We start from the raw sequence: 14791 nt of genomic DNA on the forward strand, positions 1-14791 counted from the left end.
GGAGCAGCTGAGGGAATAGTGCTCCTCCGCGGGAGCCATTCCCTCCCGGCTGCGTCAGACCCGGGAGACGGGACCTTCTTCAGCCCATGTCTGTGAGGCAAGGTCTCCGGCATCTTGTTGACTGTGCCTCCAGGAAAAATAAAGGAAGAGAGTTGTCCCAAACGAAGGTGTTTATACAAATAACCCCAAATCGTTAAAGTATATTGGTTGTCTTTTTTTTAGTGCCTGGATCCCAAACTCACAAAACGATACAAAGAAATTTTGACCCAGGGATTTCTGCTGAATCTCACACCCGCGCGCGCACACCCGCGCGCGCACACCCGCGCGCACACACCCGCGCGCACACGCGCAGTGTGTTACCCTGGTCAGGAGGAAGCCGTCCGAGGACGCAGGGCTGCAGGGCCGTCCGGCACGCGGCCGCAGAAGCCTCTCCCCGCTGTCCGGCGCCCCCGCGGGGGTGGCCAGCGCGCGTCCGTCCGGGAGGGAACTTTCAGACACTCGTGCGGACCGGGCGCCCGGAGACGGGGCTGGACCAGGACCGCGCGGGGAGGGGAAACGGGCAGCCGGGATCCGGCGGGACCGACGGACTCCGGGGCGGAGCCGGGGCGCGCGGGGCCCAGTCGCAGGCAGCGCCTGCGGGAGCCCGGACCGGGCCGCTGCCCGCGCATCCCCGCCGGCGCATCCCTGCACGGCCGCCCCAACCGCGACCCCCGCGCGGGCCAAGCTGAGCGCGGAGCGTCTCCGCTCCTGGAGGGAGGTCCGGAGGTCCCGGCATGGCCGCGCCGGGGGCGTCGCCCGGCGCCTGGGGGTGGCTGCTGCTCGGCGGGTGCGTCCTCGCCGGAGCGCAGGTAAGAGCCTCCCGCACCTGCCGCCGGGGCCGAGCCCCGCCGGACTCACTCGGTCAGGGAGCCCGGACCGGCGCGGGCGCCCACGTGAACACGCGCACGCGGTAACACACTCACGAATGAACACAGGCACGCGCGGATACACACTAACACAGACATACTGACACACAGCACACACAATACTAACACATGCACACACCAGCACACTAACACGCGCTAATATGTACACACTAACAAACATATGCGAATACACTAACACAGACGCACACTAACACGCAGACACAGACACACACTAACATGCACACACACCACTGCATGCACACATACTAACAGACACAGATACACTAACACGCAGACATACACACTAACAGAAAAACACACGCTAACAGACACATACTAACATGCACACACCAACACACTAACACATGCACAGTAACACACAGACGCATACTCACACACGAACACACACAAACACAGACACACGGATGTGCACACACACTAACACATGCATGAACACATATTGACACACTAACACACCGCACTGACACTCACACAGACGCCCACCGGGCAGGGTTTCACAGGCGTTTGGAGGAGCTGCGCACAGTCGCCGGTGAGGGATGCCCGGGGGTGGCGCCGCGAAGACCGGCGTCCTGGCCTCTGCAAAGCGGGGCGTCTGCCGCCAGCGGCCCTGGGTCAGCGGGGCGAGGCCGGGGGTGGAGGAACTTTTCTTAGACTCCTTGGTCGCTGTTTAATTAATCCAAATTATTTTTGTCTGCTGGCAATTTACCGAACTTCTGAGAAACTTAAACTTCTAGGTTGGGCTGTGGCCACCGTCTGAAAGGATGACGGGGTCTCCCTGACACAGAATCACGTGTCGTTAAAGAGAGGAGGCGACAGAGAAAGTACAGCGTGTTCGGGCTCAGGTGTTAACGCTGGAACAAGTGTCATTTCGTGCTGCCAACGTCCTTTAGAGATTTTCTGGGCGATCTCTCACATGGAGCCTCTCTAATGTGCAAGTCACAATTCACGCGCACACCTTTTTGAGTCGAATAAAATGCAGGATTTACGCCCAGCTTTTCACAGGAGCTGGAAGGAGACGCGAGTGTGGTGGTTGTGAAGTCGTTAGGAGCTAGAATCGCGAATTTGAACTGAGTCAATGTCATTACCTCTTCTGGTCGGTAGGAGGCGCACCTTGACCGTCAGATAAAGCCCCAAGTTGTGTTTTTGTTTTTAAAAATTCTTTCACCGTGAGGAAATTAAGGCGTTGATTTATGTACTGATACTATCTAAACTTAATACTATATTCTTGGCCTTCAGATCACCGGTTTAAATTTCAGTTATTGTAAAAATGCAATTTTTTTTGGCCAAACCACATAAATTAAAGGAAATGGGTGCCCTGCTGAACACTGGGCTCTGCTTAGCATCACCACCACCCTTAGTACGAACTTACTCTGTTAAGAAATCAGATGAGGAGTGTGTCGTACACTGACTGACAAGATCGGCTTAGAAGTAGGGAGAGAACGTCACCAGGGTGACGGAGGGCGAACGAGTGGCTGGAAGAAAGAAGCTCCCAGGGCCTGGAGACAGTCACAGACCCTGGCGGTCTGACGGGCTTCCTGCATCTCCATCTCACGTGGCATTTGGAAGGTGTTCTTAAAAACACTGCTCCCTTGTATAAGGGCAATGAACTCTGTTTTAGTCAGTGTTCCAACTTCTTTTCTAAGGAAACGGGCAGGTATTGTTGAGTACAACAAAGAAAAAATCTCTCTGGGATTATGGGCAGAATGTGTCCTTTACTTCATCTTTCAATAAAACAATCAGGACATTGACACTTTTCCCATAATTTTAAACCAAGGATTCCCAACCTCTGCACTATGACGCTTAAGGCTGGACAGTTCTTTGTTGTGGGGCCGTCTTGTACATTGTAGGATATTTTGCAGCATCCCTGTCCTCTTTCCACTGGATGCCAGCAGCACCTTGCCTCTCCCACTAGTGTGACCACCAGATGCAGCGAGATGTCCCCTAGGAGGCAAAGCTGCCCCTGGCTGAGACCCGTTGCTTTAAAACCACTTCCATTTATGTTTATAGATGAAGAAGTGTATGAAATGACGGTTTGTGATAATATATGACATTTTTGGCACTTTAAACAAAATCCGAAGTTTAAATTAATTTACATTGACATTGACACTCTCTCTGATCTTCAGTTTCTTTATCTTTATTCCCAGCAAATCATATATTTAAAATTTTTTTAATGTATCGATAGAACAAAGAAGGGAAGTCATCCAAGGAGAATTAGCTTGTGTAGAGTAAATGTTCAATATTCAGTGAACACTGATGAGGTCACAAAGCAGATAGATTAGTCCTTATCACTTGTTCTAAAGGTCTCTGGTTTTGGTGGAAGATGCCGCCTTTGCCTCCGTGCACAGCTCAGACCCTGGGATTGGCGCATAGTGTCATTGCAGAGCCTGGCGGTGCGTTTCCTAAAGTCGGGTTATCATGTGGTAATAGGACCACTGGACAAATATGTGTAGTGTTTTCTTTACTGTGTCAGTGGGTCTTCTTGGAAACAGACTCTGGGATGGAGTTAGGAGTCCAGTAGGGTTACTGGGGGGGGGGGGGGGCCCTGTAAAACATAGAAGGGTGAGGAAGCAGGATTCCACGAGGAGAGCCTCAGACAGGATGCAAATCTGACGAAGTCTGGCCAACCCCGTGGAGAGCTCTGGGGTAGAGGAGCACCACGTGGTGGTAGAACGTCCAGGTCCTAGCCCGCCCTCTGTGCTCAGTCATGCGATGGGGTTGTTCACAAGGTGGTGGCCTTGGCTCCAAAGCTGAGACGATGCAAGCTCTGTAGCTGGAGCTGTCCCCGGCCACACTGAGTGCAGACAAGTGGCTGGATCTGTCTGGAAGGACTGTCTCGGTGGTGCACCTCCCCGGCTGCTACCTCACAAAATGATCGAGGACCAAGATGGGCTTTCCGGGCTTGAGAACGGGCTGACCCCGCGTGATTCGGTCGCCTTCCCCAGCCTCCAGGGTGCAGGTCTGCGTGGCTCTCAGACAGTGTGTGCGCAGGGACAGCACGGAGGTCCACAGAGTGCCAGCTGTGGGCGGGTCCCCACGCGCGGGTTTGATTCCTACTTATTACTCGTTTTTGCCCGAGTGGAATCCCGGCGCTGCCTCGGGCCCTCGTGCAGAGAAGGGAGCGGAAGCTGCGCTCAGATTCCTCCTCGGACAACTCCTCCCCGGGCCTGACACCTGGTCTGGCCGCTCTTTCTCTGGGCCTTGAGGAGGATGAGCTCCACTGACCTCCCAGGGTAGGAGTCGGAGTCCGCCAGGAGGTCAGAGATCTTACTGGATGGGAAACAGTGAGAATCAGCGATGACGTTTATCTACTTACCCCGTGCCGAACAGTCCATCGTTCTCTCCTTCAGTGCTCAGGGTAACCTCCCGGCACAGGCTCTGTGCTCGTTCACACCTTATACGTGAGAAAATGGGGCTCAGGGACGTCGGACAGATCCCTCAAGTCACACAGCTAACAAGCCGGGAGCCGTGGCTCTCACCGGCTTCCCCTCGGGGACCGCCCCTCAGATGGGTGCCCTGGTTCTGGGGTCCGCGGGGCCGCTCAGCCAGGTGATGTGGACGCGCACCCTCTGCCTCGGCACTACCCCCGGCACGTGCCCAAGGCGGTTCTCACGCAGCTCCGCAGTGGTCAGTGCGGTCACTCTGTGCTGTTAGAGGGTTGGGACAATCCGGTTGTTCACGGTGGGTGTTACGATCAATGAGGAGCCGTGGATTCCGTGCACACGAAGCAGCGTGAGATCCGATCCTTAGGACGGGGTAAGACGCGGCACAGAGACAATGAGACTGCGGTATAATGCCATTTCCTTACACTGAAGCGCACACACACGTGGACACACTCAGATAGGGGACACGTGTGTGCGCTCCACGTAAACGGAAGGTAGGGACCTAGGAGCGGGCACGGAGGCAGGCGGGCGCACAGTCAGCACCCGAAGGAGGCAAACCCGCTCTCGGGCCGGTCTGTGCTGACCCGACGTGCCGGTGCAGCGGAGCAATTCCCGTTTCTGGCGGATTTGAGGAGGACCTGCCGGGGACCCATCAGCTTCTCCGGGTGGGAAGTGAGCGCACTTCCCTTCGCAGGCGGAGCTGGCCCTGCCGGCTGCCCCGCGCTGTGTCCGCCGCCCTGCGGTGCTCGCGGTCCACGCGGGCGCTCTCCCTCCGCCTGCGGCCGCCGGGCTGTCCTGTCCGTCCGTCCTTCCTCCTCGGGAGGCTCCGAGGCCCCGCGGGGAGCCGCTCGGTGGCCGCGCTAGTGGTGGGCATCTCTTCTGCTGATGGGAGGGAGCCAGACGGGGCTGCTTCCTGGCAATGCAGAGAGGAGGTCTCGTTTCCGCAGAACTTCCTCCACTCCTTGAGAAGAAAAACGGAACGTTTTCAACTCACATTCATCCGTCCCGCTGATTTTGCCGTTTTGAGCTCCAGGTGGTTTTGTCGCCTGCTGGCACCCTCTCCTTTCCCGCGCCTCTGCTCAGGCGTTGCCTTCGCTCTGCCTTATTCTCTGAATCTTTCTTAGCAGGGTGACTGGGCGGCTCGTTCCACCTCCGAGTCTCCGTTTCGTCCGCTCTAAAACGGGGCGACAACGGCATTCACCTCATAGAATGAGGGAGTATTGCGTTTAAAAGTGTGCAAACAAACAAAAGCCTTAAGTGTCTGATAAAGAAAATGTCGGCTCTTTTCTTCTATTTGCCTATTAGCAAAGGGCCTTTTAATGGAATGGTCATTATATTGAGGTTCTTTCTAAACCTGATTGGGAGGCACTGAAGGCCTTTAAGTGGAGTGAGTGTGTGTGTGTGTGTGTGTGTGTGTGTGTGTGAAGGTAGCGAGGCTGTTCTCTCTGCCTGCAACGCTCTTCCTTCTGCTCCTTACAGTTTCTCATTCAGAGCCCGACCCCCTATCCAATTGATAGGAATTGCACACTTTATTCACAGTACTGTAGAAGTTATAACTTTTCGTTTATTAGTATGAGTACTTGATCAAAATCTGTCTCTCCCTTTGAAGAAGTCATTCTGAGACAGAGAAACTAACCAGAAGGAGTTGCAGCCGTTCTGACAGTCCCCGATGGAAGTGGAGATGCGAGGAGGCCGATGGAATCAGGAGAAAGGTAGAAGGCACATTCAGCTGAAGGAGAAGTGGGTGGAGCAGGAAGGATGAGTTAAAAGGTCAGATTTCAGGCTGAGGGAGGAGTCTGTGGGATATTTAGGAGGTGGTTGGATATTGGATGATGGAGCTTAGAAAAAGCTCTGGATTTGGCATCGGCACCTTGTAGGAGTTCCTGAAACCACAGTGTGAGTAACATTCTCAATGTGAGTGTAATGGATTAGAAGGGCTGGATAACTTGTCTGAAAAAGAGCATGCAGATGGCTTTCTATGAATTTGTGGGGGCAGAGGCTGAGAAGCAGTCTGGAACGGTTAGTGTGCTGTGACAGCTAGTGTGGTGCCTTTGGGTGGTAGGTTCTCCGTAGATGTTTGAATAGCTAATCTCTTTTCTTTCATTCCAAGAAAATTCATCCTTTGTGATCCCACTTGGAACTCAAGTGTCTAATCATTTACCCCAGTTTTAATTTTAAAAAGGTCATTCTGTTCTAAGGGGCAGAGGTGGCTGCCCTGGGCACAAATGATGCATGGAAGCTGCATCTGATCCCGAAGATGGAGAGAACACTGCTGGCAGAGCTTGTCTCTAGGGGAGTTCCAGTTTCCAGAGCACTCTGGTCTTAGTGACTGACAAACAGCAGGCTGGGTGTTGGTCCTGGCAGGTGTTCCATTGGCTGATGGAATTTTATAGACTGTCAAAGAAAGGGAATCATAATTTTCTGGGGGGGGGGTGAGGGAACTATACAAAATGGTTAAGATTATGGACTTTGTTATCAGAACTGAATTTGGGATCTATGTTTTCTACTCTCTAGTTGTTACTTGACATCTGAAAAACTAGTCTTCTAATTTAAAAAATGGGGGTGACAAATTCATTGCGTTGGTGTGTGAATTGCATGAAAAGCTAAGGAGAAGCATTTAATGTGGCACCTGTCACAGATTAGCCATCATTGTTGTCATTGTCATCACTATCATTGTTATTACAATTTCTATTACATTTTCTAATTAGTTATTGCTGGTATAGAGAATCTCTATTATTTTTGTTTGTTGAGTCATAACTACCAAGTATATTCCTGAGCAGTAACAATTTTCTCCAATATTTACATCTGTTATTTCTTTCTATCTTTCGTCTTTTCATATTACATTAGCTAGATCTCCCAGTAAAATGTTGGATAGTGGTCATTATTGTGGGCATCTTATCTTGTTTATTAGTTCAATGGGACTGCTTCCAAAGGTTTATCATTAAGTATGACATTTGCTCTAGGTTTTTAATAGATATAACATCATTGCTAATTATGCTAAGTTGTTAAACGTGAGGCTAGTATAGAAGTCTTGAATGACAACATGCATGATTTCTATTTTAAAGTCATAAATTATATATATATATATATATTTTTTTTTTTTTTGGTGAGAAAGACTGTCCTTGAGCTAACATCTGTTGCCAATCTTCCTCTTTTTGCTGGAAGAAGACTGTCCCTGAGCTAACATCTGTGCGATTCTTCCCCTATTTTGTATGTGGGACGCTGCCACAGCATGGCTTGATGCGTGGTGTGTAGGTCCACGCTGGGATCCAAACCCACGAACCCCAGGCCGCAGAAGCAGAACTCAACTGCTGTGCCACCAGGCCAGCCCTGATATGTTATTTATTTATTTATTTTAATGTCATAATAGTTGTGTTGAGCTTCTGCCACAGATGTTGGGCTACTTGAGACCAAGAACCTATTCTTAGCCCTTACCTATTGGACGTCTCCCCACTAGAGTTCCAGCTACACTAGACGAATGAGTTCTATACCTCTGCTGCACAAGGTGTTGCCGATCGTCGGCAGTACGGTAGCGTGCACTCAAAGTTTAAGAGGGAGGGTAGATCTCATGTTAACTGTTCTCACCAGAGAAAACAAACAGAAGGGTTCTGAGGACACTTTGGGAGATGCTGGGCACATTGATTGTCTTGACTGTGATGGTTTCATGAGTGTTTCCCTATGTCCAAAACTATAAAATCATACAAATTACATATGTGCACGCAGTTCTTTGTATATCGGTTATACCTCAATAAACCCGTTTTTAAAAATAGAGTACCTTATCTAACTTAAAAAAAAACCCAAACAAAAATACCCATAACCTTCAATTCATGGCAATTCAATTCAGCAAATACTTTGAGGGCTTCTCATGTGCCAGACACTGTGATAATCACCGGAAATATAGATACAGTGAAATACAAGTGGATCATGTTCAGCATTTTTGGAAATGTTTTAAAATTTGAATTGATGTTTAAAACAACCTTTGGGTGATGATGGTTCCGTTGGGAGAGGAAATCAATCTGAGAAGATACCTTATTATTGAGTTGCTGCCTTGTGTTTCTCTTCCTCATCTGTCTAAAAGTTTGTGTCCCAGATACACTGATCTCCCACAATCTTCTCAAATATAGCCCCACCCCAGTTTTTGCCCTCACTGGGTTATGTTCTTTTGGTTTGCACCTTGGGAGTTTCCCAGGAGAAATGTGAAACTGGCCCCGTTCATGGAGGGCAGAGAGAGACCGAAGAAAGAGGCACACCCCAGGCTGGTGGGTGGCAGGTGTGATAAGCAAGGGAACTTATGTATGAGCCTTGTCTTGGGGGCCATGGGACAAGCAGATCTCCACCCCCAGCTGCCAGAATCTTAAGATTTATATGGAGGCCTTAACGGGGGTCAGGCACGTATACCATCCAGATGGTCCCAATGCCTTGCTCTCTCAAGGCTGCGTCCTTGAAACAGCTCCCTCTGTGGACAGTGGGCAGAGCGCACATTCCAAGACAGGGAAAGGGTGGGAGCCTCCAATTGCCCAGGTCCACTCCAGGGTCAATCAGTGGTCACATCCTCTGAGTGATCCCTTCCAACAGTTTCCCTTTACCTCCAGTAAGACCATGTAGACTCTCACTTCTTACTCGTTTAGAACCCATCGATTATTCCCAGGTCTGTTGACTAAATTGCTCAGTACATCTTACCCTTCCCACTTTGTTTTTCCCTATTAGCCCCTCAGCTATCTAAGAACAGCTATGCCTTGGCCTCCTCTCTTTCATCAAAAAGCTAGCTCTTGTCTCACGGATGGCCGTACTGGTATATTAAAAACTAGAAAACCCAAAGTTGAGTTCCAGTATCCACTCCTTTTTGAGAGGCCATAGGACATTGTTTAATTTTACAAGTTCTCATAGTAATTTTCCTTTATTCTCTTAACATACGTGCATAATTGTTATAGCTAATGGGTGCACAGTTTCTACTATGTGAAACTTTACCTTAGAGTTTGTTGACCTTGTTATCAGTGGTGATTTTACCTCATTGCTTTTGCTCAAAATTAGCCCCCTCATTGCTGATGGATGTCAACCATGCTATTTTTCCAAGCCACTACCTGACAGATGTGATGCCTGGGGTGGTGACACTAGTTCCAAATGGATACAATGTTGCCCTCTGCAATTTGGCCTGATTTTCTGTAATCTCAAATTCTGGTTCCGGCTACCTGAAGGAAATGATCTTGATGATTTGTACTGTTCCCATGCAGGTCAACACTGTCTTTTTGGGATGAGGAGGAGTGGTTTATTTATTTTTTATTTTATTTTTTTAGGTTGTACAATGTGATTTTTAAAGATGTGTACAATGTGGTGATTTAATATATAAATACATCATGAAATGATTGCCATTATCTAGTTAATTCACACATCCATCACCTCACATAGTTACCTTTTTTTTCTAGTGAGAGCACTTAAGATCTACTCTTTTAGCAAATTTCAGGTACACAAAACAGTGTTGTTAAGTATAGTCACTGTGTGTACATTAGATCCCCAGAACTCATTCCTCCTACAACTGGGAGTTTGTACATTTGACTGGCTTCTCCCCATTTCCCCACCCCCAGCCCTGGCAACCACGGTTCTAGTCTCTGGTTCTATAGGTTCGACTCTTTCAGGCTCCACATCTAAGTGAGATGATACGATATTTGTCTCTCTGTAGACACGTTTTTGATAATGCTAATCCCTGTCTGCCTTCCTCTCCATGTGAGGCAAGGTCCGTCATACAGCAGCACATCAGTAGAAAATCTGAACAGACCAATTACCAGTAAGGAGGTTGAATCAGTAATCAGAAACCTTTCAAAAATGGAGGTCCAGAACCAGATGGCTTCACTGGTGAATTCCACCAAATATTTAAAGAGGAATTAATACCAATCCTTCTCAAATTCTTCCAAAAACTGGAAGAGGAGGGAACACTTTCAAACTCATTTTACGAGATTGTTCTATTGTTCTGTTTCTTTCTGATTCAGTCTTGATAGGTTCTATGTTTCTGGGAATTTATCCATTTCTTCTAGGTTGTCTAATTTGTTGGCATATAATTGTCGATCATTTAGTGTGATATCAGTCAATACACTAACAGAATTTTTTTTCCTAATTTGACTAAAATTTAATCTGTAGTAATAAACAAGGAAAAATTGCATCATTAGGTGGCCATTGGTCAACTAGCTAATAAAGCTTACGTATCGCAGAAATAAAGTACAAACGTCAGAAAACACGTGATTCTGCAGATCAAGGGGTCTAACTGTGGCCTGGGAAAAATTAATAAGTAAGCCAATACAATTTCTTGTAAAACTATTGACTAAGTGTGCAAAACTGTAAATACCCCAGAGAGAATAAAAAAGTCTCTTATAAAAGGGGAAAAACCCTTTATCCCAGTCTTAGTCTTCTGTTTTCTCATCCTAAAATGGTTGAAGGCAAAGGAGAAAGACCTTTAGAGTTTTCAGGCAAACACATTATGACTAAATAGTTCCATAAGCAATAATGTGTGAAGGCAACAGAAAGGGAGAATCATTAAATAAAAGGATTAAAAAATGGCAATGAAACTATTTAAACATAAATCTAAAAGTTTCGATAGAAACTAAAAATAGAAAGTAAAAGAACTACTCTTGAAAGATAAGTAAAAGAATGTAAAGTTGTGAGTTTATAAATAATAAACTGAAGTGCACATTTGTATAAGCTCGGAAAAGTTGTGAACAGGTATGCACAGGAAAGCTAGCTCAGAAGATCTGATAGAGATAAAACTGGAGAGGAGTGTACTAATTTCCTCATTTTCAGAAAGGTTAGGGTCAAAGGGTTAAGTAAGTATGTACCCTGGGAACTTAATCAGAAAGGAAGTAAATGTTACAATTATATAGTGGTAAGTCCAAGATTAAAGAATACCAGAGAAAGGCATAATCTACAACAAATAAACAACTGACATACAATTTTATGTGACCAGCACATAGTGCTAATATGTAAAGACAAGAAAAAGGCACATCCAATTAAAATATTGGCAAAGACTTGATCACTTTACAACAGATGATAGTAAGAGTGGCCATTAAACACACAAAATATAAATTAAGCCACAATAGGTTAGCATTCATACCCTCTGGAATGGCTATAATCAGAAAGTCCGACGACCTCAAATACTGGAGAAAATGAAGAGTCATTTGAAGTCTCATACATTCCTAGTGACAATGTAAAAAACCGTGAAAACTTAAACTGAAGACCTAAGAATTTTATTATTAATTAATTAATGTTATTTATATGTCAGTAAAAGATTTAAAAGGCAGCTACAAGTTACTGAGAATTGTTTATACATATTTCATAGTCACTATCTCATTCATTTAATCCATAAAACAAGATTTTGAACAATTATTTTCCCAATTTTGCAAATGAGATAACTCCAGAGACATGAACAAATTCTCCCAAAGTTCACAACTAACAAGAATTCACACCCAGGTCTGCTGATATCAAAGCACATGCTCTTTGTTACGATGCCATTCTGTTTCCCCAAATCTGGAGAAGCGAATCTGCCAGCCTCCCCCACGGAACCCCGGGCTGGGCTGAAGAAGACGGACGGCTTTGCTTCAGCTTCCTTCTAGATCCCCTGAGGAAAAGATAGGATGCCTCTCACCATCTTGGTCCAGCCCTCGTCAGTCATGCGGGAACCTCGTGTACAAGGCGGGAGGGAAGTTGCCACGCCAGCCTCCTCTCTGATTTCAGCAACATTTGAAAGCCTGTACTTCCCCAGAACTGCAGGGCCCTATTCAAAGCAAATTCTCGGCTATTCTGAGTTGACAGAAAATTTCTCACATTCTTAGTGCGGGTGGTTTGGAAAGCCAGTTCAGATGTACTAGCTAATTAGGTGTTTAAAGCAGTTTTTTTTTTTTTTTAAAGATTTTATTTTTTCCTTTTTCTCCCCAAAGCCTCCCAGTACATAGTAGTATATTCTTCGTTGTGGGTCCTTCTAGTTGTGGCATGTGGGACGCTGCCTCAGCGTGGTTTGATGAGCAGTGCCATGTCTGCGCCCAGGATTCGAACCAACGAAACACTGGGCCGCCTGCAGCGGAGCGCACGAACTTAACCACTCGGCCACGGGGCCAGCCCCAAAGCAGTTTTTTTTTTAATAACTAAAAATCTCAGGTCAACTTTGCTGAGACATGAAAAGGGAGCTTTTGACCTGAGGACTGACAATTGGACAAATCTGTTTGATGCTGTGTGTATAATTCTTAACTTGGCTAATTTTGGATTTGTGTTTTAATGGCAACTTTGTGTAAAATAAGTAAATTACTTTTGAGGAAGATCCAGTTACCTCATTTAACTGCCAAGGGAGTTATTTTAAATTAACTGATGATTAATAGAGCTTGCTTAGGAGGTCTCATAATAGGTGGGAATTTAAAGGTTCTCAGTTCTAGTTGGTTTTCCTGCTTTTTGAGAATATAGGGGATTTTTCACATTTATAGAAGCCTATAAATTTACGGGGAGCTACCTAGTACATGATTTCTTTTGCACTCAAATTCTTTGCCAAATAGTCAATATATTTGAGCTGAATTGAGATCAGATTAATAGAGTATATTGTACTTAATTTATGCTTAATTTAAAATTTACTTGGTCTTTCTCTCTCAGGGTTATAGTCATTAAACCAGACAATTCACTAAAAACTCTTTATTATCTGAATGAAAAAAATCTTGATTTTGAGAAAATGATAGATTCACCTGCAGTGTAAGAAATAATACAGAGAAACTGTACATCTTTCACCCAGTTTCATCTTTCGTAACCACAGGACAGTATCCCAAGCAGGAAGCTGATATTCCGATAGTCTCCCCACTTTGTTCAGATCTCACTGGCTTCCCTGTGCTCATTGTGTGTGTGTGTGTGTGTGCACGCGCATTTAGTTTTTTGCAGTTTTACCGCACATGTTGATGCATGTGGCCACCACAGTCAAGACACAGAACATTTCAGCACAGGAGTCCCTCCCGCTGCCCTTTCATATCCATGACCACTTCCTCCTCCTTCTGTCTGAGCCACGTCCTAGACGGAGAGACATTTTATTCTTAAACTGTTTTCAGTTTGCTTCCTCTAAGAACAGGGTCATGGGAAGTTTTATAGTTTACAGCCAGATTTAAAATGCAAAAAGGAATGGTCTTCAGATTTAGCTCTGAGTTAGAGGTCAGTTTGTGAAAGGGTTATAAACCTTGAGAAGTATGGATGTGTGTGTGTGTGTGTACATCTGTTTGTGTATGTTTATACTGTGTGTTTTTGTTATGTGTATGTATGCCGTGTATTTTTATTGTGTGTATATGCGTGTTTGTGTGTCTATGTGTTCATGTGTGGTTATGCTGTGTATTTTGTCTGTATCACTTGTTTTACTTTCAATTAAAAAAGAAGGACAAAGGGGAAAACACTCTCATAGTTGCTGATTTAATTAAAGGTGGGTGGTTCCATAATATTTTCCCCAAAGCTATCAGATTATTATAGCAGTTTCCTTTTTTCTATTTTAACCCAATATTACAGACAGTAAATTCTAAATATGTTAAAGAAACTTCACTTTATGAAGGAGATATTTTTGCAAAATTATAAAATAAGCATATTTTGACAATTCTTATTTACCTTTGGTTTTTACAACCACTTTATGGCAAACCTTCATTTACTAGAATGAGGTAATATTTTTATATATTGTGTTCTTTTAAGTTAAGACAGAATATTTCTTTTTTTAAAAAAAATTAGGCTATTGAGTTAATTGTAGATTCACATGCAGAGAATACAGAGAGAACCTGTGTGTCCTTTACCCCGTTCCCTTCAGGGGTAATGTCTTACAAGCTGTAGACAGTGTCCCAGCCAGCACGTTACCATGGACGCAGTGGAGATGCAGCACATGCATCCCCCAAAGACCCCTCCTCTTGCCTTTGTAGCCACGCTCTCTTCCTTCCACTCCCCCTCCTCAGCCCTGCCAGCTGCTAATCTGTTCTCCATTTCCATAATTTAATTTGCATTTTCTCTCTTTTTTCCTTTGTGCGCTTGTCAGAAGTTTGTCAATTATATTGTCTTTTCAAAGAACCAGCTCTTTGTTTCATTGATATTCTCTGTTGTTTTCTGTTTAAATTTCATTGATTTCTCTTACTTTCTTTATTATGTCCTTCCTTCTTCTTGCTTTGCTTTATTTTTCTCTTCTTTTTCTAGGTTCTGAGCTGGGAGATTATGTTACTGACATGAGCCTTTCCTTCTTTTCTAGTGTAGGTATTTCATGCTATAAATCTCCCTCGGCATTGCTTTTAGCGTGTCCTACACATTTTGATATGTTGTATCTTCATTTTCATTCAGTTCAAAGTAGTTTTTTGACTTTCCCTGAGACTTCCTTTTTGACCCGTGGATTATTTAAAAGTGTGTCGTGTACTTTCTAAGTGTTTGGAGATTTTCCTCTTATCTTTCTGTTGTTGATTTCTAGTTTGATTCCATGTGGTCTGAGAACATCCTCTGTATGATTTCAGT

The 14791-nt window shown here is 45.5% G+C and overlaps 1 protein-coding gene across 5 annotated transcripts in view; it reads left to right on the plus strand.

Annotated features, from left to right (window-relative positions):
* The first annotated feature begins 345 nt into the window (after positions 1-345).
* Positions 346-14791, plus strand: part of PTH2R (parathyroid hormone 2 receptor) — a 69804-nt gene continuing 55358 nt past the window's right edge. The window contains exon 1 of one of the 5 annotated variants that reach the window (XM_070242214.1): positions 346-848. Coding sequence is in view for 2 of the 5 variants with exons in the window: in XM_023622533.2 (XP_023478301.1) it covers positions 774-848 (75 nt within the window). In the remaining 3 variants the exon portion in view is untranslated. Of the gene's footprint in view, positions 849-5729; positions 6019-14791 lie in introns of those variants that run through there. The other 4 variants (XM_023622533.2, XM_070242216.1, XM_023622535.2 and 1 more) reach the window with 4 other exon arrangements.

The sequence above is a fragment of the Equus caballus genome, chromosome 18, assembly GCF_041296265.1.
Source record: "Equus caballus isolate H_3958 breed thoroughbred chromosome 18, TB-T2T, whole genome shotgun sequence".
NCBI classification, from domain to species: domain Eukaryota; kingdom Metazoa; phylum Chordata; class Mammalia; order Perissodactyla; family Equidae; genus Equus; species Equus caballus.